The sequence below is a fragment of the Elephas maximus genome, chromosome 18 (genome assembly GCF_024166365.1).
Source record: "Elephas maximus indicus isolate mEleMax1 chromosome 18, mEleMax1 primary haplotype, whole genome shotgun sequence".
NCBI lineage: Eukaryota > Metazoa > Chordata > Mammalia > Proboscidea > Elephantidae > Elephas > Elephas maximus.
The window spans coordinates 16,056,346-16,078,582 of record NC_064836.1 but is presented as its reverse complement, the minus strand read 5'-3'; the positions used below and the strand labels follow the sequence as shown (position 1 = coordinate 16,078,582).

The window sequence follows — 22,237 nt, the reverse complement described above, 5'->3', positions numbered from 1 at the left end:
AGGGTGGAGAAGAGGAATCCCCAACCTGGGAATCCCATTAATCATAGGATGTGGAGAGCTAGGATGGAGACCTGGGCAGGGTGCCAAAAAAAACCAGGGAAACTTCTCTTTTAACCTTCTCGTTCTGTTTGACAGCTGAGGAGAGAAAATCCAGAGTGCCAGTCCAACTCTCCACCTCGCTACTTTCCAGGACCTGGCTTCAATCATCCTACCAGATGCAACGAGACAGTCCATTCAGCACCATGGCCTCAGCAGGGCCCAAACAGAGAGAGGGCTGTCACTTCAGCATCAGGACCCTTCAAAGCAGAAGGGAACTGATGCTCTACCTTGAAGCTTCAGAAAGCAACAGTCTGTTCATCACCCCCGCCTTCAAAAATCCTGGCCTGTCCTCAGAGCAGCTGGATAGCTCATCTCACAGCTCCCTACCTTCTGGCTGTAGCCTCAGTCCTGCCACAGAGGAGCTGGGGGTTGTATCCCAGGGTCAGGAGAGTACGTAACCCATCAGCCCCTCCACGCCAGTCGCCGTGGCAGAGGAGGTGGAGAGGGGGCTGGGTGGGGAACAGGCACGCTCCATTTAAACAAATGGATGATGTGCATTAATGCTTCATTAAGCACAGGCCTCTTCCCATTACTCAGGCAGTCATTTGGGGCGTGTGCTCCCACATCAAACAGGCTAGGAAAAGAAACGTATTCATCTAACAAGCTCAGGCCCACTGGGCTTACGACAGAGGCGTGTGTTCAGCAATAAAGCTCAGGGCTCAGCCTTCCCCTCTCTGCCAAACCTCCAGCAGAGTTCCCACACTCACTTTCTCCCAAGGTTTTCTGGAGCAGGTCGTGCTTGGCTTGTAACTTGGTGATGAGGTTCCTGCCCTCCAGGTACTCCTTCATTTTCTGTAAGAGAGGAGAAGGAGAAAGAGCAATCAGACTCCTGAAAGGGGGGCGGGGAGGGGGGAAGGAAAAAAAAAAAAATCACAGCTGCTCTGATCTACAAATACTGTTTTTAGGAGGTCATTTGGTTTATGGCCCAATTTCCATCAGGTTCATCTTTTATTTCTTTCAGGCCCTGAGCATCTGGGCAGCTGCTGATTCTCACGGTGGATGAGTAAACTGCTCTGTTTTTCTGAGAGCTCCATGTTGGCCAGTGTAAAGAAACTGTCTTCTAGAGCCCCTCATTCATGTCCTTCAGTTCTACTGATGAAGAGATGGCTGGCGGGGGGGGGGGGGGGGGGTGGCGGGAATAGGCTCATTGAGCCTGTCTTCTTGGTTTGAGGACACACACCTGCCACCTATCCCTTCCACTGACATCCAGCCTCACCCTGGTCCCTCCGAGCATGCTTTCCTGCACACCAGGAGCAAGGTGAAAGGCAGGCTCAGTCCCTGCTGCAGCTGCAAGCTGGGCATGTGTGGTTGTGGCCTTTTTGTCTTGGGCATGTACTAATCAGCCTCTTCCTCTATTCTGCATTGAGTCTTTATGGCAAGTGTGGCATTTCCAAGTGGTCAGAGGAAAGGGCTGCCACCCCCCTACTTGCATACACAGATGCTCACAGTTCCAGACACAGAAGAGGTTATGGAAATGTGATCCCATCTGCTCCAGTGATCAAAACATGATTGCTGTGCTACACTTCCTGACTTGACTGTTCCCAACACTAGTCTGCTCAGCGAGGCTCTACCGTATTTCCCCAAACAGAAAATTCATCAAACCTTCAGAACAACCCTATGAACTAATATTATCATTATTCCCATTTTACGGACAAGGACACTGAGGTGAGGCTTAGAGAGATTAAGTAAGTTGCTCAAGATTGAGCAGCTAGTGACTGGTGAGGCCATATTTAAACATACATAGTTGTACAACACAACACATGCTGTTAGCCATTATGATCAAATGCTTGACCAATTATGCATAGGGCAGGAGACGAGGCAGAAGAAAACTCCATGGTATTAACATTTATATATGTGTAGCAGTTTACAGTTTTTAAAGCACTTTAGGAGTCCCTGTGTGGGGTAAATAATTAAGCACTTGACTACTAACTGAAAGGTTGGCAGTTCAAACTGAAAGAAACCCTAAAAATCTAGGTGTTTGGCCTAAGGAGAGGCTTCTGCCAAAGATGTAGGCTGCACTCTCTTTTGTTGTTTACAGCTCATTCTGAGCTGTCTCTCAAAAATCAGCTAGCCAGAATGCCTCAGGAAGCCTGCAGGCTCCTCTCCCCTCCCTTCCTCTCACAGCATGCTCTCAGGAAGGGTACTTACTCAGGCTGCCTCCAAAATATCCACAGACTAACAAGACGTTAACTGACTGAAACTTTATGATGAATAAAACAATGCAGAAGAAATCTCATAACTCTCTGGTGTCTGTTAAAGCATGATTTTTGTAAATGTCAACCAATCAGAATTTTTCCTTGGAAGTTTCTGAATTTTCTGTACTTAAACTCTTTGAAAAATTCATTTCACTGGAGTACTTTGGTGAATTCTCACAAAGTGCTGCCTGATCCAGATTGCTTTATTCCCTCAATAAAACTCTTTGCTTTAATTTAACAGAGACTCCAGTTTGCTCTTTGACATTTCTTGGAGTCAGAATAGTGGGATTTGAAGGCGCCTTATCTTTGGCAACCCCAAGAGGTGAGAACCTGGAGTTCTGGTACCAAACATGAGCCCATTGAGGTCATCCATCTCCACAGACTCTTGGGAATTGCTAAGATAAGCCCTCTCAAATTTTGAGCTCCAGTTTCTTATGTTAGACTCTTCGAGACTTATTGAAGGATTCTGGTTTTGTTTTGTCCTTGTCTGTTTCAGTTTGTCTTGTCTGTTTTCATTCTGGTCTTGCAAGAACTTTTTGTCAAATTTTGTCTCTGCTAGTCGCAGTAGTGTGAGGTTCTGGGAAATTTACTGGGCAAGTTCTGGAGTTTGTGAAATCTCAGGCTCCGTAAGATTTTGTTTAGTCCAAGAGTCCTAAACTTTGAACAAACTTGAAACTTCTGTGAAAATAGGAAGTGCCACATCCAGAGGAAATGTGGAATTCCCTTCTGGGGCTCCTGCCAATATACAGACAAGCACTATGGCTCTGCTACCTGCTTGTACCTAGCTGCTTGGCATAACCTTACCAAGGACAGTCTGGACAATATGTAGCCACTTTGGAGTTCTTTTAATTACCTAAATTGAGTTTTCTGCACAGTAAATTAGAAAAGAAAGGCCCCTGAATTAAGCAGAAACAATAGGGCACTTAGTTTAATTGGTATTTTGAAGCTTCTAGAAGACCGGCTGAGAGTAAAATTGCTTCACTGCAAGATAATGTTTCTAAATTAGCTACAAAAAATAAAGGAATCACAATGTCAGATTTCTGTTCCAACTACCCAAATTGTCCCAGGACCATCTGCTCCTTTGCTGGTCACCTCTCCTTTGTATCGTCCTCTGCCTTCTTGCTCCTCTGATACTACTAAAGATTCCTCTAATAACTCTTTGTCCAAAATCCCCTTTTTCCCTAAAGAACCTACTGGGAACATAAAGCCTATTCCTGAAATGCCTTTTAAAGTCCATCCCAGTGCAGATGTTGAGGATCCTTCCCACATTACTTTTACCCTCTAGACATGCTCAGAATTACATAAAATTGTTAAAGATTTCCCCAAACTGCAGGAGAATCCTTACAACTTGCTGAGGAATTTAGAGTCCTTTTTGAGGCTTACTAGCTTGGATTCCCTAGTCCACATGAAAACTGGGCCAGGGGAGGCCCAATTGTGGTTATAACAGGCTGAATGGGGAAATTTCAAAGATTGTTTAGCTCTAGACTTAAACAGAACACCAGTCTAACGGTTAGAAGATTCTCAGGCTATCAGTAAAAGATTCCTAGAGGCCATTCCAAAGGCTTTTCCTCCAATAATACATTGAACAAAAACTTATTCTTATATACAAAACAAAGATGAAAATGTTTATGATTGCCAGACCAGATTATTTCAAAGGTTTGCTCAACATACTGGGATTGATTCATCATTCCCTGGGGCTACAGGAGCTTTTAATGCAGTATTCATATCTGGGTTCAAACCTGAATTTTCTGCCTTAGTAAAAAGGCATCAGTTAGATTGGAAGGCAGCTCCCATTGCTGAGCAGGCCAGTTTAGCTCATGAACTATCTCAGACCTTGGAGACTAAACAAGCCTCCAAGGCAAATAAATTAATGGCCTTACAATTCCAACGGTTACAGTCTCCTAACCAGCAAAATAAATTCAAGCTCTTTGGAGGCACTAAACCCAGAACTTGCAATTATTGCAAGAAATTTGGGCATTGGAAAAAAAGACTGCTTTTGGTTATTCTTTCACTTATAAAAAAAAAAAAAAAAAATTTTTTTTTTTTTTTTTTTTATAAGTGAAAGAATAACCAAAAGAAACAGTCCAAACAAAAGGCCTTCCAGTCAGATATAGAATGAAAGGGCTCCAGGAAGAAAACGGGGGACTTTAGTGGCATTAAATACTCAGGGAGAGACTACCATGTATATTAATGGAGAACCTTGGAAATTTTAATTGACACTGGAGTAACACTGTCTGCAATTAACCTTACATGTTTACAGAAGTCCCTGCCCCAGAGTACTCAAGCTACAAAAATTGTGGGGGTTACAAATTAAGAACAAACCTTAATTCATTCAAAACCTGTTCCTATTTTCCTTGGCCCTGTGAAGATTTACTTTCCTTTCTGCTTAACCCTGACACTCTTGTTAATTTGTTGGGATGAGACTTTTTGTCTAAATGGGTCTGTCATTTATAATTTTCACAAAAAGGAGAAATATTACATAGCCTGCTCGATTCCCCGAAAACCTCTAATGAGGGATGTGAATCAGAAGTAATTCAAGGGGAAGAAACCGCTTGCTGTTTGCAAGTATCAGCCATGCACAAAGACAATTTAACCTCCTCTAACCCATTTCCCTCTGACCTTTTTTCATTAATTCCTGAAACCTTATGGGCCACCACATTTACCGATGTGGGGTGAGTCTTATTGGCAGAATCCATTAGAAATTCAGGAAGACACTTCAAGCTTTTACCAAGACTCCTTCAATGCTCCTTTAAATGAGAAGCCCCCATTATCCAGGATTTCCTTCCTAAAGGATTACTTGTTCCCTGCACCAGCCCTTGTAACATACCTGTACTCCCAGTTAAGAAACCTAACAACAGAGGCAGCATTTGTGGGCGGTTGACCACATTGTTAACCCTAGATTTCCCGTAGCTCCAAATCCTCGTTTACTAATGTATCTCCAGATGCTACACATTTTTACTGTAAATGATCTTTGTAGTGCTTTTTTCAACATTCTGGTACACCCTGAGAGCCAATATTTGTTTGCCTTTACTTGGGAGAATCAACAATTTACCTGGACTGTGATGTTCCAGGGTTTTATTGAATCACCCACTTACTTTTCTCAAATCTTACACGCAGATTTACAAATTTTACAATTTGCAAACAAGTCCACACTGCTGCAATATGTCAATGATTTACTGGTATGTTCTGTCTCACAATAGGCTTGCCTTGAAGATAGTATAATCTTGCTAAAACATTTAGCTGTCAAAGTGCATAATGTTTCTATGGAAGAACTACAATTGGCCCAGTCTTCTGTTAAGTATTTAAGTCATTTGATATCTGCAGAAGGCATTTCTATTGATCCTAAGTGGAAAGAAGCTATTTTTGCTTTTCTTATTCCCCAAACTTAGAAAAAATTACATGGGTTTCTAGGGCTTTAAGGCCACTGTAGGACCTGGGTTCCAAATTTCGCCTTGTTGTCTCAGCCCCTATATAAACATTTAAAGGCCTCCAAACCAGATTCTTTTCTCAAATCACACTGGAGGATCAGAATACTATAACAAAACTGAAAGAAGTTCTAAAAACTACACCTGCACTAGGCTTTCCTATCACCTAGATTTTTCCCTGTTTATATATGAAGCTTTTGGAAATGCTTTAGGTGTTTTAACCCAGAATCATGGAGAACATCAGAGGCCAATAGGTTATTACAGTCTGCAGCTTAATCCTGTAGCTAAAGGGTACGCTCCCTGCCTCAGGGCTGTTGCTGCCACAGCCAAACTAGTTGAAAACACTGCAGATACAGCGCTGAAAACTTTGCTAAATGCTTATGTTCCCATGCAGTATCTGTTATACTTATCTCTGTTTTGACCCAACATCTTTTCACCAGTTAACTCGCTTCCTATGAAGAGCTCCTCCCAGCTGCACCTAATAATATTAGACTGCATTCTGCGGCTTGTTTAAGTTCTGTCACTCTCGTTCTAGAAATTGACAATAAGGATTATCCAATACATAATTGTTTAAATTTAACTGAACAGCTTTTAACTCCCTGAAAATATTTAAGAGAAACTTTGCTTAATTCTGATTTAGTTTTATTTGTTGATGGCTCCTATTTGAAACATGATCCTACTAGCTCTTGCTATCAGGCTGGATATGCCATCACAATCTCTACTGAGGTTCCTGAAAGTCAAGCCCTCCTCGAAGCTACCTCAGCCCAGTAAGCTGAACCCATCGCTCTTACCAGAGCCTGTAAATTAGCCTCAGGGAAATCCATGAATATTTATACAGATTGAGGTATGGCTTCAGAATTATTCATGATTTTGGCACTTTATGGAAACACAGAGGATTTCTAAGCTCTTCCAGAACTGCTACAAGGAATAGAACTTTAGTAGCAGACCTTTTAACACTTTACTACTTCTTTCTGGGAAACCCTGGTAGCGTAGTGGTTAAGAGCTATGACTGCTAACCAAAGGCTGGCAGTTCAAATCCACCAGGTGCTCCTTGGAAACCCTATGGGGCAGTTCTATTCTGTCCTATCGGGTTGCTATGAGTTGGAATCGACTCAACTCCAACAGGTTACTGCCCTCTGAGATTGCCATAATAAAAATACAAGCTCATCAACCTAAATGAGTCCCTCTGAGTGCAGAGATAAGAGGGAATAACTTTGTTGATAAAGTAGCCATATAAAATACCTCTCGAGTTATCTTAGCCCTAATGAAAATGAACAAACTGAAAAAGGGAGATTACCTTGATCTGTTCATAAATAACTGCAACCTTAATGAATTAACTTTACAAAAATTAATAAAAACCAACAATAGCTAAAACTGAAGACATTGAAAAATGGAAGAAAGCAGATTGTTCTCAGGATTCTGCAAACAAATTATGGTTAGGGCCCGATCAGAACCCTGACTTACCTAAAACATTTCATGTCCCTAAGCTGAAAGCTCTCCATGAGGGATCCCATTTAGGATGAGACAAAATTATTGAAATTTTGAAGAAATATTGGTGGGGACAATTTTTTTGCAGTTGCCAAGTATGCTGCCTCTCATTGCTCTATTTGTTCCTGCTATAACTCAAACAAATCTTTTAAAGTTTCACCTGGAAAATATCCATTACCTTCAGGACCTATGCTTGAATGGCACCTAGGTTTTATCTAGCTCCCACTTTCAAATGATTATAAATATGTATTAGTGATGATTTGCAGATTTTCACATTGGGTAAAGGCATGCCATTGCAACCTTTGTAGCTAAATGTCATGGATTGAATTATGTTCCCTCAAAAATGTGTGTATAACTTGATTAGGCTATGATTCCCAGTATTCTGTGGTAGTCCTCCATTTTGTGATTGTACTTTTATGTTAAAGAGGATTAAGGTGGGATTGTAACACCCTTACCAGGTCACATACCAGATCCACTATAAAGAGAGTTTCCCTGGGGTGTGGCCTGGACCAGCTTTTATCTTATAAGAGATAAAAGGAAAGGGAAGCAAGAAGAGAGCAGGGGACCTCATACCACCATGAATGCAGTGCCGGGAACAGAGCGTGTCCTTTGGACGTGAGGTTCCTGCACTGAGATGCTCCCAGACCAAGGGAAGACTGATGACAAGGACCTTCCTCCAGAGCCGACAGAGACAGAAAGCCTTCCTCTGGAGCTGGCACCCTGAATTCGGACTTTTAGCCTACTGGACTGTGAGGGAATAACTTCTCTTCATTAAATCCATTCACTTGTGGTATTTCTGTTATAGCAGCACTAGAAGACTAAGACACTAAGAAACTTCTTGAAAACATAATCCCAACTAGGGGAGCACGAATGATTCTTTGCAGTGACAAGGGAAACCATTTTATAGGACAAATTATTAGAGAGATACATAGGATTTTTCCTGTCTATCAAAGACTCCACTGCCCTTATCATTGCCAATATTCTGGGCAAGTAGAAAGAACTAATGGAATAATAAAAATCCAATTAGCCAAGATTTCTGAGTCCTAAAGCTTATCCTAGACTAAGGTTCTTCCCTTGGTCCTTCTAAATTGAGGTCCACTGAATTTGGACCACATAAGTTAACCTCACATGGAATTACTACTGGAAAGCCTATGACTCTCCTTCATTTTTCAACTTATTCTAATTCAACCTGAATTACTAAAATACTGTCAATCATTAATGCAGTACTTTAAAAAATACTTGTTACATGTTAAAGAAGCTTTTAATAAACAAAATTTAGAATTACTCAGGTTATTTACTATTGAACCAGGTGACTATGTATATTAGAAAGACACCAGTCAAAAGAACCTTTTGAACCTCACTGGAAAGGACCTTACCTAGCCCTTCTTACTAAACCTTGTGCTGCCAAACTACAGGGAGTTAAAACTTGGATCCATTTATCTCAGTTAAAGAAGGCTAAAGCCCCTGCCCAGACTGTTAAACCTACATAAGGACTTAAACTGAAGCTCAATCATCCTTGTGGCCAGAAGCAGATGATGCCAGAAGCAGACAGCTCCTCCCAAGATCATAGAACAAGACTTCATGCAAGTTCTTGAAATTACTGAACTTAGTTTTTGAGGTTGCCTTATTTTACAAACTTGAGTTTATTGGCTGGTAAGAACTTTTATACAGACTACTAACATTTTTGTGATTTGTTTTGTATTTATAGCTATTCTACTGATTGCTGTACTATACTTTGTTAGTACTATCTCTTGTTTTAATATCCTTTTTTTCCCATGTAAATAAAGGAGGAGTTTGCTTTATCATAGATATTATTTTATGATATTTGCCTTATTGCACTACTTTTTAGTATTCTTACACTAAGGCCTTTCTTAAGCATTCTCTCACTGTGTATTGTGACTCTTGCTGAAGCCTGGCATGATAATGCTTTTGTTAGATTAGCTCGGTCAATAGCTAGTGATGGTAATTTGACCAACTGTTGAATTTGCCATCAAATCCCCAAATCTGGACATACTAATTCAGATTCTTTAGCTATGCCTGTGTTAAACTATAGCTCTGTACCTGATTCTATTATTAATCCTAACATGTTCTTTAATATGTGTCAGATTGTAGCACCCTCCAGAGTTATTAACAAGTTCCTGGTCATGTTTAAATTTAACTCAACACCCTCAAGCCAATGATACAGAGGAAAACTGTACCAAAAATACAGGGAAGTTTTACCCATGCACTGATTGGTCACTCATACACCCAAGGAATCCCAGGAATCTTCAAACTTTTATACAAGGACCTTACAATAGTACCAAAGGAAAGCTACCTTTATATATTTTTATATGTTAGGGATCAAAATACCCCACTAAGAAAACCCAAATCTGAATAACGAACATTGGGCATTACCATGCCTAGATGGTTGAAACATGACAAGTCAGTGTACACTTGGCTTTTTAGGGGTTCATTGGAGTTTCCACTAAAGAAAGTGTATATTGGACCAATGATCCAAAACTCTTTTCCGGGCACAAAAAAGTTATGAAAACTCCATAATGTACTGGCCTGGGCATGGATGGGTGTTCCTCCGAGGTCTCCTACCACCTGTGGGCATCCCCACAGTTGAGAAATCCATTTGGAATTTGTTTGCTACTATGCTCCAGATAACTAATGAACTAGCTGGTAGCACAGGACAACAAAAATCTTTAAACTCTTTAGTCAAAGTTGTATTAGATTACAGAATTGCCCTTGATTTTCTTCTAGCACAACAAGGAGAACTGTGTGTAATTGCTAATACCACTTGCTGTGCTTGGATAACTACATCAGGAGAAAAAGAACAAGATCTTAAACAAGTCTGCCAGAAAGCCACATGGCTTCAAATATGTCCTATGTCCAATCAACCTTTTCTTGCTATTTTAGTTGGCTACCTACTGAAATTGGCTCTTGGTTATGTTCAGTTTTACAAACTGGATTAATCTTCTTAATCATTATAATAATTATTACAGGATTAATCAAATGTTTTATGAAATGTTCATCAAATGTTTGTACTCACAATGCAACACTACTTGCTATGCAAAAGATCATGTATTTTGAAGAAACAATTCCTTAGAGAATAGTTTGGCACTTCACCTTGGCTGACGCCCTCTGACAAGTATTCCTACTAATTTGGTCCTGCTCTTACACACTTCTCTTAAAAGCTCACAGAAGCAGTGGTCTAAGCTATGGCATGATGAAGACGGTACAGATAGCACCTGGTTAGCTTTCATGGAGAGTGAGTGGGGTCTTAAAAGCCTATTTTAAATAGGCAGCCCATCCAAGAAATGCAAGGAAAATAAGTCCATGCAGAAGAGGACACTCTTATAATGGTGATCAGCAAATTTCCATAAAAATTCTTGATCAGAAGGAGGGGTTGTGAAGGAGCACCTCAAAATCTAGATGCTTGGCCTAAGAAGAGGATTCTGCTGAAGATGTAGACAAGATTCCATTTTGTTGTTTACTGCTCATATTGAGCTGTCTCTCAAAAGTCAGCTAGCCAGAATACCTCAGGAAACCTGCGGGCTCCTCTCCTATCCCTTCCTTTCACAGCATGCTCCCAGGAAGGATACTTAGACTCAGCCTGGCCACCAAAATATCCATAGACTAACAAGATGTTAACTGACTCAAACTTTGTGATTAACAAAACAATGCTTAAGAAATCTCATAACTGTCTGGTGCCTGTTAAAGCATGATTTGATAAATGTCAACCAATCAGAATTTTTCCTTGTAAGTTCCTGAATTTTCTGTACTTAACTCTACAAAAAATTCCTTTCACTGGAGTACTTTGGTGGATTCTCACTAAGTGCTGTCCAGTCCGGATGGTTCTATTCCTTCAATAATCTTTGCTTTAACAGACACTCCAGTTTGCTTTTTGATAAAACCCACTCAGAGACACCTCAGAAGACAGGCCTGGCGATCTGCTTCCGAAAAGTCACAGCCTTGAAAACCTTATGGAGCACAGCTCTACTCTGCAACACATGGGATCTCCATGAGTCAGAATCAACTCACTGGCAACTTTTTTTTTTTTTTTTTTAAAGCATTTTAGCATGTATTCTCTCATTTGACTCCCATAATGACTCAGTACAGCACAGAGGGAAGACAACATTATTTTCTTACTTCAGATAAGAAGATGATCTCGGGAGACGGGGCTGTCAAATAAATTACTGAGTGTTGCTAGGTAGTAAGTTGCAGTGTCAGGCCTGGACTCCAAGCCTTTGGATTCTTAACACTGTGTCTTTCCCATTCTATCCCATAGCTGTTCATGGGGATCTTGGTTTGCCATGGTAGTCTCCTGCTGCAATGGTTCATCTGCTGGATCAAGGATCATCTGCCCAATTCTAAACTCAGAAGCAGAATGTGATCCTTGAATCACTGGTGATACATGAAAAAAGAAAAAAAAAAATTTTTTTTTTTTTTGGTACATGAGATAGTTTAAAATGCGGAAGTTGTTGTTATGTGTTATTGAATTGATTCTAACTCATAGTGACCTTACAGGACAGAGTAGAACTGCCCCATTGGGTTTCCTAGGCTATAATCTTTATGGTAGCAGATCACCAGGTCTTTTCTCCCATGGAGTCTCTGGTGGGTTTGAACTGGCGACCTTTCAGTTAGCAGCCAAGCACTTAACCATTGTGCCACCAAGGCTCCTATTAAATGGATGAAACATTTTAAACTGTGATAGTTATGTCTCTTTTAATCTGCATTAAGCAAAAAGTATAATTATACATTTGTGAAATAAAATTAAAAACAGACATCTTACTTTGATTCCAAGGGGTTTCTCTTACCCACGAGCCCAAAATAAACAGTAAAAACCTGACCCAAAACTGATCTTGCCTGCAGCCTTGTTAGCTTGTGTTTCACCCAAAACTGTTACTCTACTTTGTAGTATTGTTAACTTGTCCCTCCACCCCCTTTAGGAGATTAGTCAACAACAAACCCATCACTTGGTGATTTAATGAAAAAGACTGTATGCTCCCTTAATTGTCATTTCAAGTGGTTTTATAGTTACAAATACATAAATAGCCAGGTTTTCCAAAGATATTTTTAAAGTACTTTGTCACCACAGAAGCTTGCATTCATTAAGCAAAAAAAAAAAAAAAAACAAACCCGCACCTAAAGGATTGTGCAAATGAATGCCACCCCCCACCTGCCAGGCCAGAGACCACCTTGTACCCACTCCTCCCCCCATTTCACTCCAACCTCCACCAGGCGAGAGACCCCCTAGTACCCACTGCCGCCCATTTCACCCTAACCTCCACCAGGCCAGAGACTCTCTACTAACTTGATGCCAGTTAATCTCAGTTAAGTGGGGGGAGGCATGATTAAATCAATCATGTTAAGATTAGCCAATGGTTGACTTCCTATCCTTCTCCCTCCTCTTCTCTTTATAAGCATCATTGTAACTACCCAACATTGAGTCATTCTTTTTTTAGAATCAGAATGGTCTCCCTATACTCACTGCTGTCTAGTGAATTCTGACTCATAGCTACCCTATAGGGCAGAACAGAACTGCCCCACAGGGCTTCCAAAGTTGTAATCTTTACAAAAGCAGACTGCCACATCTTTCTCCTATGGTGTGGCTGGTGGGTTTGAACTGCCGACCATTTGGTTAGCAGTGGAGTGCTGCACCACTGCAACACTAGGGCTCCTAGGCAGCCTCCCTTATGCATATAGAATAACTACTGGAATAAACCCTCCATTTTAATTTCTTTGTTCTTTGATTTTTTTTAACACATCAAGCCTTTGATTTCATGGCTATTATTACCTAGAAGAAGGACTGATAAAAAAAGGTGAAAAAGTGTGAGTTACTTTTACTCTATAATTTTCATACATTTGAGCTTTTTATCAAGAGCTTTATTCCACGCACTCCCCACACACAAGTTTAAAAACGAAGAAAAGTGAAGGCTTTCTCTGGATGCAGTCCCTGGCCCTCCCTTGCTCATGCAGATGCTCGGTGTGGGCTTTGCAGATCTCCATGGCAGCACTTCTCACAGACTGTTGTCACCGAGGGTTTGTCACTCACATGTCTTTCTTCCAGGCTTGCCTCCTCCCTATGGCCAAAGACCATGTCATTCATTATTCTTTGTACCCCTGATGCTTAGTACTGTGCCTAGCAGACAGCAGACACTCAATAAATGCCAGAGGATGAGTAAATAAATGAACAGTCTCGCTCTGCTCTGGAGAGAACCTTCCTCAGCAGGTACAAGCCAAGCCTTTAAATGTGCCCCTTCCTTCTAAATTAAATATAAATCAAACCAGGCCAAATCATTTCTGCTGCCTTATTCATGACCTGGTCCTGTCCCCTGCTCCTTAACGCCTTTGCACGGGAACATCTGCGTGAAAACAGGCTGCATTGTCACCTTCCCCCTCCTGTCTACTTCAGCTGCCTCACCTGCTGTCAGTCTTCTCTAGGTGATAGCCTGGTCCCAAACCAATGCCTAACTGTGAGGCTTGGAACAGGACTTAGGGCCCAGAGGTGAAAAATCTTCAGGAAACACCTACTGCTAACAACTCAACCTCCAAGGCCTCTCATTGGAAGATTTTCCCAGGAGACTCTAAGGGTTTCCTAATAAGGAAAAAAAAAATTCACTAAGAGGCTGTAACCTTCAAAACAAGACCAGACTGCTCAGAAAACAGCCAAAATTCTGAAAGGAGGTGCAAATGCCGTCCTCACACTCACATTTCTACTTGTGATTCTGGAAAATTTTTTTTTTTTTTCATTCATTCATGCTCACAGTTCACTATTTAACTCTGGCTGTCACTTGGTGACCCATTAAAATAAATAACAATCTGATAAAGAGGTGTAATGAATTACCTTTGTGAGTTCCTTAAATCCTGAAGGATCAAAACGGTGTCAAGTATGACCTGCATCCTGAATACTGGGTGGCAACAAGGATTGGGAGTTTTCTATCTAGGTGAGCTGGGTACGTGAGGAAGGTAGGCGGCCCATCCTGCCTCCTGCAGAGCTGGCCCATGCAGTCGGCACTCATCTGCATGAGAGAGAAGCTGGGGATAATCGGCCTTGCCGTTACTGGAGGAGTGCAGTCAGAAGGCATCAGCTGCTGCTGGACAGACATACAGACAAAGGAGCTAGGACAGCTGAAGGCAAGGGAGGAATAGGTGGCTTTCTGATGATTTCTAAAGACCAGGGGGCCAGGAAAAGAGCTACTTCTGTGGAATCTCAAAATCCCTGCCTTGGGAAACTGATTCTTTTTTACAAAACCAAACCAGTCGCTGTGGAGTCAGTTCTGACTCACGGCAACCACACGTGTGTTAGCATAGAACTGTGCTCCACAGGGCTCTCGACGGCAGCTTTGTAGGGAACAGATCACCAGGCCTTTCTTCTGAGGTTTCTCTGGGTGGACTCAAACCTCTAACCTTTAAGTCAGAAGCTGAGGGAAGGTGTCAACTGTCTGCACTACCCAGGGATTCCGGTTCTCCTTTATAGAGCCTCCAAAAGGAACCCAGCCCTGCGGACACCTTGACTTTAGCCCAGTGAGACCCATTTTGGACTTCTGCAATACAGAAGTGTAAGATAATAAATTTGCATTTTGTTGTTGTTGTTTAAATAAAGTGTGGTCTAACTTGACTCACCCTCCCCCCAAAAAATCCCTTCTCTGGGCAATAAGGGTTACTTTCCTCCATCAAAGCATTTTCTAATATTCTTACATTACCCACTGCTGTAGAGTCGATTCTGACTCATAGCAACCCTGTAGGGCAGAGAGGAACTGTCCCATAGAGTTTCCAAGGAGCAGCTGATGGATTCGAACCGCCGCCCTTTTGGTTAGCAGCCAAGCTCTTAATCTCTGTGCCACCAGGGCTCCATTTCTAATACTAGGTGATTAATTTTTCTTTCATTCCATGACCTGCATCCTGCTTCCCTCACCAAACACTCAAGAAGTAAGTGATTACCTGAAGCTTTCCTCAATGGAGGAGCAGAAGAAAGGGTAGTGTTTCATTCTAGGTAACTCACAGGTCACCACAATAAAGCCAAGTTCCTAATATATAGTTTGACGGGAATCACCCCCCCCCGCCCCCAGCCTTTGTACTTAATATTGTCAAACGGAGAATTTCTTCAAAAAGTAGGGAAGTAAACAAGCTATTGAGTGGGGTTTTTTTTTTTGTTTTTTTTTTTGGCAAATGTGAAACTTCAGTTCAGTTTTTCGTAAGTACTAGAAATAGTCACATTAATTGATTTTTAAGTAATTACTGATTCCTAATGTCAGCAATAAGCTTTATTTATTTGAAAGTATTAGCAGAATACTTTTTCCTCCTGTGCCCTTCCCTACAGAGATTTTAGTTGTAGTTAAATGAAAAGCCAGAGCTGGCATATTCCAGTCCTACTATTTGCTAACTCTCCTAACCTCAGGCAAGTCACTTAACCTCCCTGAGTCTGTTTCCCCTTCTGAAAAAAAGTATCTTTCTCACAAGGTTTTTGAGGGTGAAATGGGCTAACAAGCCTGCCTGTGATCGGCAGTCAGGCACATAGCAGGTACTCAGAATATGTCCCTTGATCTGAATCACCTGCTCAGTAAACTGAAAAATTCCCTCCTGTAGTGGGTAAATAAGCAGCCCTGGTGGCACAGTGGCTAAAGGGACCAACTGCGAACTGAAAGGTCGGCAGCTCAAAACTACCAGCGGCTCCTTGGGAGAAAGATGTGGCAGTCTGCTGCCGTAGAGGTTTACAGCCTTGGAAACCCTATGGGGTCACTAGGAGTTGGGGGTGGGGTGGGGGGTTAAACAGCGTCCCCCAAAAGGTGTGCCCAAGTCCTAACCTCCCGACCTGTGAATGTGACCTTATTTGGAAATGGGCATCTTTGTCAATGTAATTAAACTAAGGATCTCGGGATGAGATCATCCTGGACGACCCTAAACCAAAACCATGGCCACTGAGTTGGTTCCAACTCACAGTGACCCCATAGGACAGAGCAGAACTGCCCCAAAGGGTTTCTGAGGAGCAGCTGGTGGATTCCAACTGCCGACCTTTTTGGTTAGCAGCTGAGTTCTTTAACAAACTACGCCACCAGGCCCCTGGATGACCTCGGTGGGCCCTAAACCCAATGACTGGTGCCCTTCTAAGAGAAAGGAGAGGGTGATTTGAGACTCATACACAAAGCGGAAAACTGTGTGAAGGCGGAGGCAGAAACTGAAGCGATGCAAGTCAAGAACACCAAGGAATGTTGGCAGCCGCCATAAACTCGGAGAGAGGCAAGGAATGGATTCTCTCTTGCAGTCTCCCAAAGGAACCAACCTAAGGACACCTTGATTTTGGACTTCTGGCCTCCAGAACTGTGAGTGAATACGTTACTGCTGTTTGAAGCCACCCAGTTTGTGGTAATTTGTTACGGCAGCCCCTGGGAAGTGAATATGCTTCTCCCTACTTCTTAGTTTTGTGCTAATACACGAGAAAGCTGAATCAAAGCAGAGAGCTCTGGCCCTTGAAAAGTAATAAGAGGCACAAGAGTGCTTTTCAGATTTAATTTTAAAAAACCCGTTGCCTTAAACACACTCTACTATGGGGATATAAAGCTCATGGGACCTCACTTAGGTCTTGGATTTAATTTGTGTCAACCCAAGGCCACAAGTACCCACCACAGCAAGGGAGAGGGGTGGGCAGGAGGAATAGGGTGTGCTGAGCCAGCCCCATGAGCAGAGAGACACAGATGTCATTACTGTGGCTGCTTCCCCACCACACAGGCACACTGACATTTCCCCTCCTCCCTGTCAATGTGTAAAACAGGAAACGGCTGCCAGACAGAATGCATAATGAGTAAACCTTAAATGGGAGCACATCTCCCCAGTTAAACTGACAGGGCAGGGACATTCATTCATTTGTACCCGCTTAATACACACTTACCAAGTGCCCGCACAGTGCAGGGAGCAGGGGAACACCAAGCTAAAGAAAGATCCTGGAATACAAGTTCCAATCCTAGTGGCCTACAGCACTGTCCTGACGGCAAAGGTACCATCTCTTTTAACTACTGTTGTTTTGGTTAGCTGCTGTTGAGTCAACCCCTGACTCATGGCATGTACAATGGAATGAAGCACTGCCTGGTCCTGCACCACCCCCATGACTGGTTGTGGATCAGACTGTTGCGATCCATAGGGTTTTCATTGGCTGATTTTTGGAAGTAGGTTACCAGGTTTTTCTTCCTAGTCCATCTGAGTCTGAAAGTTCTGCTGAAATCTGTTCAGCCACAAAAAAAAAAAAAAACAAAAAAACATGCAAACCTCACTGACAGACAGGTGATGGCTATGCTTGAGGTGCATTGGCTAGAGATGAAATCCCAATCTCTCACATGGAAGGCGAGAATCTTACCAATGAACCACAGTGTCCTCTATTATTACCTTACCTGCCCTGTCCCTGAGGATTCAAGTAGTCTACTCTGTTTTTTTATCAGCCTTAGTTCTCAACCTTGCCGGCATACAAGAACCCTAGAAGAATTATTCAGGAAATACTTAGGAGAAATGTCAGCCTATGAGGTTTTGACAATCCTTAGCTAACCAGTGAGCATTACTGCCCACCAGCAAGGAATCAATTAAATCAATGAAGGCACATCATACAACGGAACTCTCTGTAGCCATTAAAAAAGGAAGCAGATCTTTCTGTATTAATATGAATATGCATAATGAACTCAGTGAAAAAACCACGACGAGGAACACTATGAGCTGTATGCATCTATTTGTATTTTTTAAAAGGGTATTTATAGATGAGTAAGTGGTTGCCTAGGCATAGAGTATCTCTGGATGGACACGAGAAAAACTGGTTTCAATCACCAGCACAGGGGAGGGAAAGGAGGAGTCCGGGATGGGAAGAAGCATTATTTTTTCCTGTATACTCTTCTTGAGATTTCTGCATATATATTTTTTCATTTTTTTGATCTTCAGGTGAAAGTTTACAGTGCAAATTAGTGTCTCATTCAAAAATTTACACACAAATTGTTTTGTGACATTGGCTGCAATCCCCTCAATGTGTCAGCATTCTCCCCCTTTCCACCTTGAGTTCCCTGTGTCCATTCGTCCAGTTTTCCTGTCCCTTCCTACCTTCTCGTCTTTGCTTCTGGGCAGGTGTTGCTCATTTAGTCTCATACATTTGTTGGAACTGAGAAACACATTTATCTTGTGTTATGTTTTGTTTTGTAGGGCTGTCTAATCTTTGGCTGAAAAGTGGGCTTTGGCAGGGGCTTCAGTTCTGAGTTAGGAGAGTGTCTGGGGGCCATAGTCTTGGGGGTTCCTCCACTCTCTGTAAGACAAGTAAGTCTGATCTTTTTTGTGTGTGTGTGAATCTGAATTTTGTTCTACCATTTTTCTCCTGCTCTGCCTGGGACCCTCTATTAATAGTGATCACTCTCAGAGCAGTCGGTGTTGGCAGCTGGGCACCATCTAGTTCTTTTTTTTTTTTTTTAATCTTTTCTTGAGTTTTTATAATACAGGTCTTATACAATATTTGTTCTTTTGTGATTGACTTATTTCACTCAACATAACATGCTCCAGATTCATGCATGTTGTGAGGTGTTTCATGAATTCATCATTGTTCTTTATTGTTGCATAGTATTCCACTGTGTGTATGTACCATAATTTATCCATTCATCTCCTGATGGTCACTTAGCATGTTTTCATATTTTTGCTTTTTCAAGTAGTGCTGCAGTGAACATGGGTGTGCATATGTCTATTTGTTTGACAGCTCTTATTTCTCTAGGGTATATTCTTGGAGTGGAATTGCTGGATCTTATGGTATTTCTATTTCTAGCTTTTTAAGGAGATGCCATATTGTTTTCCATAGTGGTTGTACCATTTCCATTCCCACCAGCAGTGCATAACTGTTCCGATCTCCCTGTAACCTCTCAGATGTTTATTATTTTCTGCTTTATTTTTTTAATTTGGATTAGTGCCAGTAATGTCTGGGTGAGATGGTATGTCACTGTGTTTTTGATTTGCATTTCTCTAATGGCTAATGATCGTGAGCATTTCCTCACATGTCTCCTGGCTTCCTGACTATCCTCTTTGGTGAAGTGTCTATTCGTATCCTTGGCCCATTTTTAAACCGGATTATTTGTCTTTTTGTGCTTGAGGCATTGAAGTATTCTATATGTTTTAGAGATTAGACCCTTGTCGGATATGTTGTGACCAAATTTTTTTTTCCTAGTCTGTACGTTCTCTTTTTACTCTTTTGGTGAAGACTTTTGATGAGCGTAAGTGTTCAATTTTTAGGAGCTCCCAGTTATCCGGTTTGTCTTCTGGTGTTTGTGCATGGTTAGTTAAGGCTTGTATTCTATTTATCCCATGTATTAGGGCCTCTAGCACTGTCCCTATTTTTTCTTCCATGGTCTTTATTGTTTTAGGTTTTATATTTAGGTCTTCGATCCATTTTGAGTTAGCTTTTGTGTGTGGTGTGAGGTGTGGGTCCTGTGTCATTTTCTTACAGATGGACGTCTAGTGTCAGTGGCACCACTTGTTGAAGAGATTTTCTTTTCCCCATTGAACAGACCTGGTCCTTTGTCACAGATCAGCTGACCACAGGTGGACGGATTTACACCTGGGCACTCAATTCTGTTCCCCGGGTCTGTGTGTCTGTTGGAGCAGCACCAGGCTCTTTTGACTACGGTGGCTGCACAACAGGTTCTAAGGCCAGGTGGTGTGAGGTCTCCTACTTTGTTGTTCTTCTTCAATAATGCTTTACTTATCCAGGTCCTCTTCCTTTTCCACATAAAATTTGTGATCAGTTTCTTCATCATGTTAAAGAATGCTGTTGGAATTTGGATCAGGATTGCATTCTATCTGTAGGTGGCTTAGCGTAGTACTGATATTTTCACAATGTTGAGTCTTCCTATTCATGAGGCTGAAATGTTTTTCTGTTTATTTAGGTCTCTTTTGGTTTCATGTAGCAATCTTTGATAGTTCTTTTTGAACATATCTTTCGTGTCCCTGGTTAGATTTATTCCTAAGTATTTTATCTTTTAGGGAGCTACCGTAAATGGTATTGTTTTCCTGATTTCCTTTTTGAACTTCTCTGTTGGTGTAGAGGAATCCAACTGATTTTTTGTATGTTAATCATGTATCCTGCTACTTTGCTGAACCCTTCCATTATTTCCAGTAGCTTCCTTATAGATTCTTTGAAATTTTTTATGTATATGACCATATCATCTGCAAATAGGTATAATTTTACTTCTTTCTTACTGTTATGGATTGAATTTTGTCCTCCCAAAATGTGTGTCAACTTGGCTAGGCCATGATTCCCGGTATTGTGAGACTGTCTACCATTTTGTCATCTGATGTGGTTTTCCTGTTTTGTAAACCCTACCTCTATGATGTTAATGAGGCAGGATTGGAGGCAGTTATGTTAATGAGGCAGGACTCAATCTATACAATTAGGTTTTGTCTTAAGTCAATCTCTTTTGAGATATAAAAGACAGAAGCGAGCAGAGAGACAGGTGGACCTCATACCACCAAGAAACAAGAGCCAGGAGAATAGTACGTCCTTTGGACCTGGGGTCTGTGTGTTGAGAAGCTCCTTGACCAGGGAAGATTGATGACAAGGACTTTCCCCCAGATCCAACAGAGAGAGAAAGACTTCCCCTGGAGCTGGCACTCTGAATTCAGACTTCTAGCCTCCCAGTCCATGAAAGAATAAATGTCTCTTTGTTAAAGCCATTCACTTGTGGCATTTCTGTTATAGCAGCACTAGATAACTAAGACACTTATCAACTTGGCTGCCCTTTATTTCTTTTTTTGCCTTATTGCTCTAGCTAGGACTTCCAGCACAATGTTGAGTAAGACTGGTGGTAAAAGGCATCCCTGTCTTGTTCACGTTCTCAAGGGGAATGCTTTCAGTCTCTCTCTGTTGAGAATAATGTTGGTTGTTGGTTTTGTATAAATGCTATTTGTTATGCTGAGGAACTTCCCTTCTATTCCTATTTTGCTGAGGGCTTTTGTGATTGTTAAGGTTGTGTGTCAACTTGGCTAGGCCACGATTCTTAGTTGTTTGGCAGCTATGGTGTAGTTTGACAATTGTATAATGATGTAATCACCTCCACAATGAGATCTGATATAATGTGATCACCTCCATGAAGGGATCTGCTGTGAGCAGCCAATCAGTTAAAAGGGAGTTTCCTTAGGAATGTGCCCTGCATCCAATAAAGGTGGCAAGGCTCATGGGCTTTTGCTTGCTCTGGATCCTGCAGCTGGCTCCTGCTCATCTGACCTCCAGTTCTTGGGACTTGAGCTAGCAGCTTACCTGCCTCCTTGCCTGCTGTCTTAGTTATCTAGTGCTGCTGTAATAGAAATACCACAAGTGAATGGCTTTAACAAAGACAAATTTATTCTCTCACAGTCTAGGAGGCTAGAAGTCCTAATTCAGGGTGTCAGCTACAGGGGAAGGCTTTCTCTCTCTGTCAGCTATGGAGGAAAGTCCTTGTCATCAATCTTCCTGGTGGAGGAACTTCTCATTACAGGGACCTATTCTCCTGGCTCTTGTTTCTTGGTGGTATGAAGTCCCCAAATGGTGGACATGCACACAATATTGGGAATCATGGCCTATCCAAGTTGACACACATTTTTGGGGTACACAATTCAATGCATAACACCTGCCAATCTTTGGATTCATTGGTCTCCACGGCCTGTGAGCCAGAGGCCTGCTGTCTGACTTGCCGATCTTGGGTTCGCCAGCCCCTGCAGCCTGACCCATGGATTTGGCACATTCCAACCTCTACAACCACGTGAGCCATTTCCTTGACATAAACCACTCTCTACATATTTATACACTTGACTGGTTTTGCTTTTCTAGAGCACCCAGCCTAGGACAGGTTTTATAAAATGCCTCCTCTGTTTTGACTGAGATGAGCGTGTGATTCTTTTATTTATGTGGTGGATTACGTTGATTGATTTGCTAATGTTGAACCATCATCGCATATCTGGCATGAATCCCAGCTGGTTATGATATATCATTTCTTTGATATGCTGTTGAAGTCTCTTGGCTAGAATTGTATTGAAAATTATTGCATCTCTATCCATGAG

General features: G+C 41.8%; 1 protein-coding gene across 13 annotated transcripts in view; it reads right to left on the bottom strand.

Annotated features, from left to right (window-relative positions):
• SRGAP2 (SLIT-ROBO Rho GTPase activating protein 2) overlaps positions 1-22,237 on the bottom strand; it is a 298,674-nt gene that overhangs the window by 54,349 nt on the left and 222,088 nt on the right. For all 13 annotated transcript variants that reach the window (XR_007513824.1, XR_007513823.1, XM_049858123.1 and 10 more), the window contains one exon: positions 807-891. Coding sequence is in view for 11 of the 13 variants with exons in the window: in XM_049858123.1 (XP_049714080.1) it covers positions 807-891 (85 nt within the window). In the remaining 2 variants the exon portion in view is untranslated. The remainder of the gene's footprint in view (positions 1-806; positions 892-22,237) is intronic.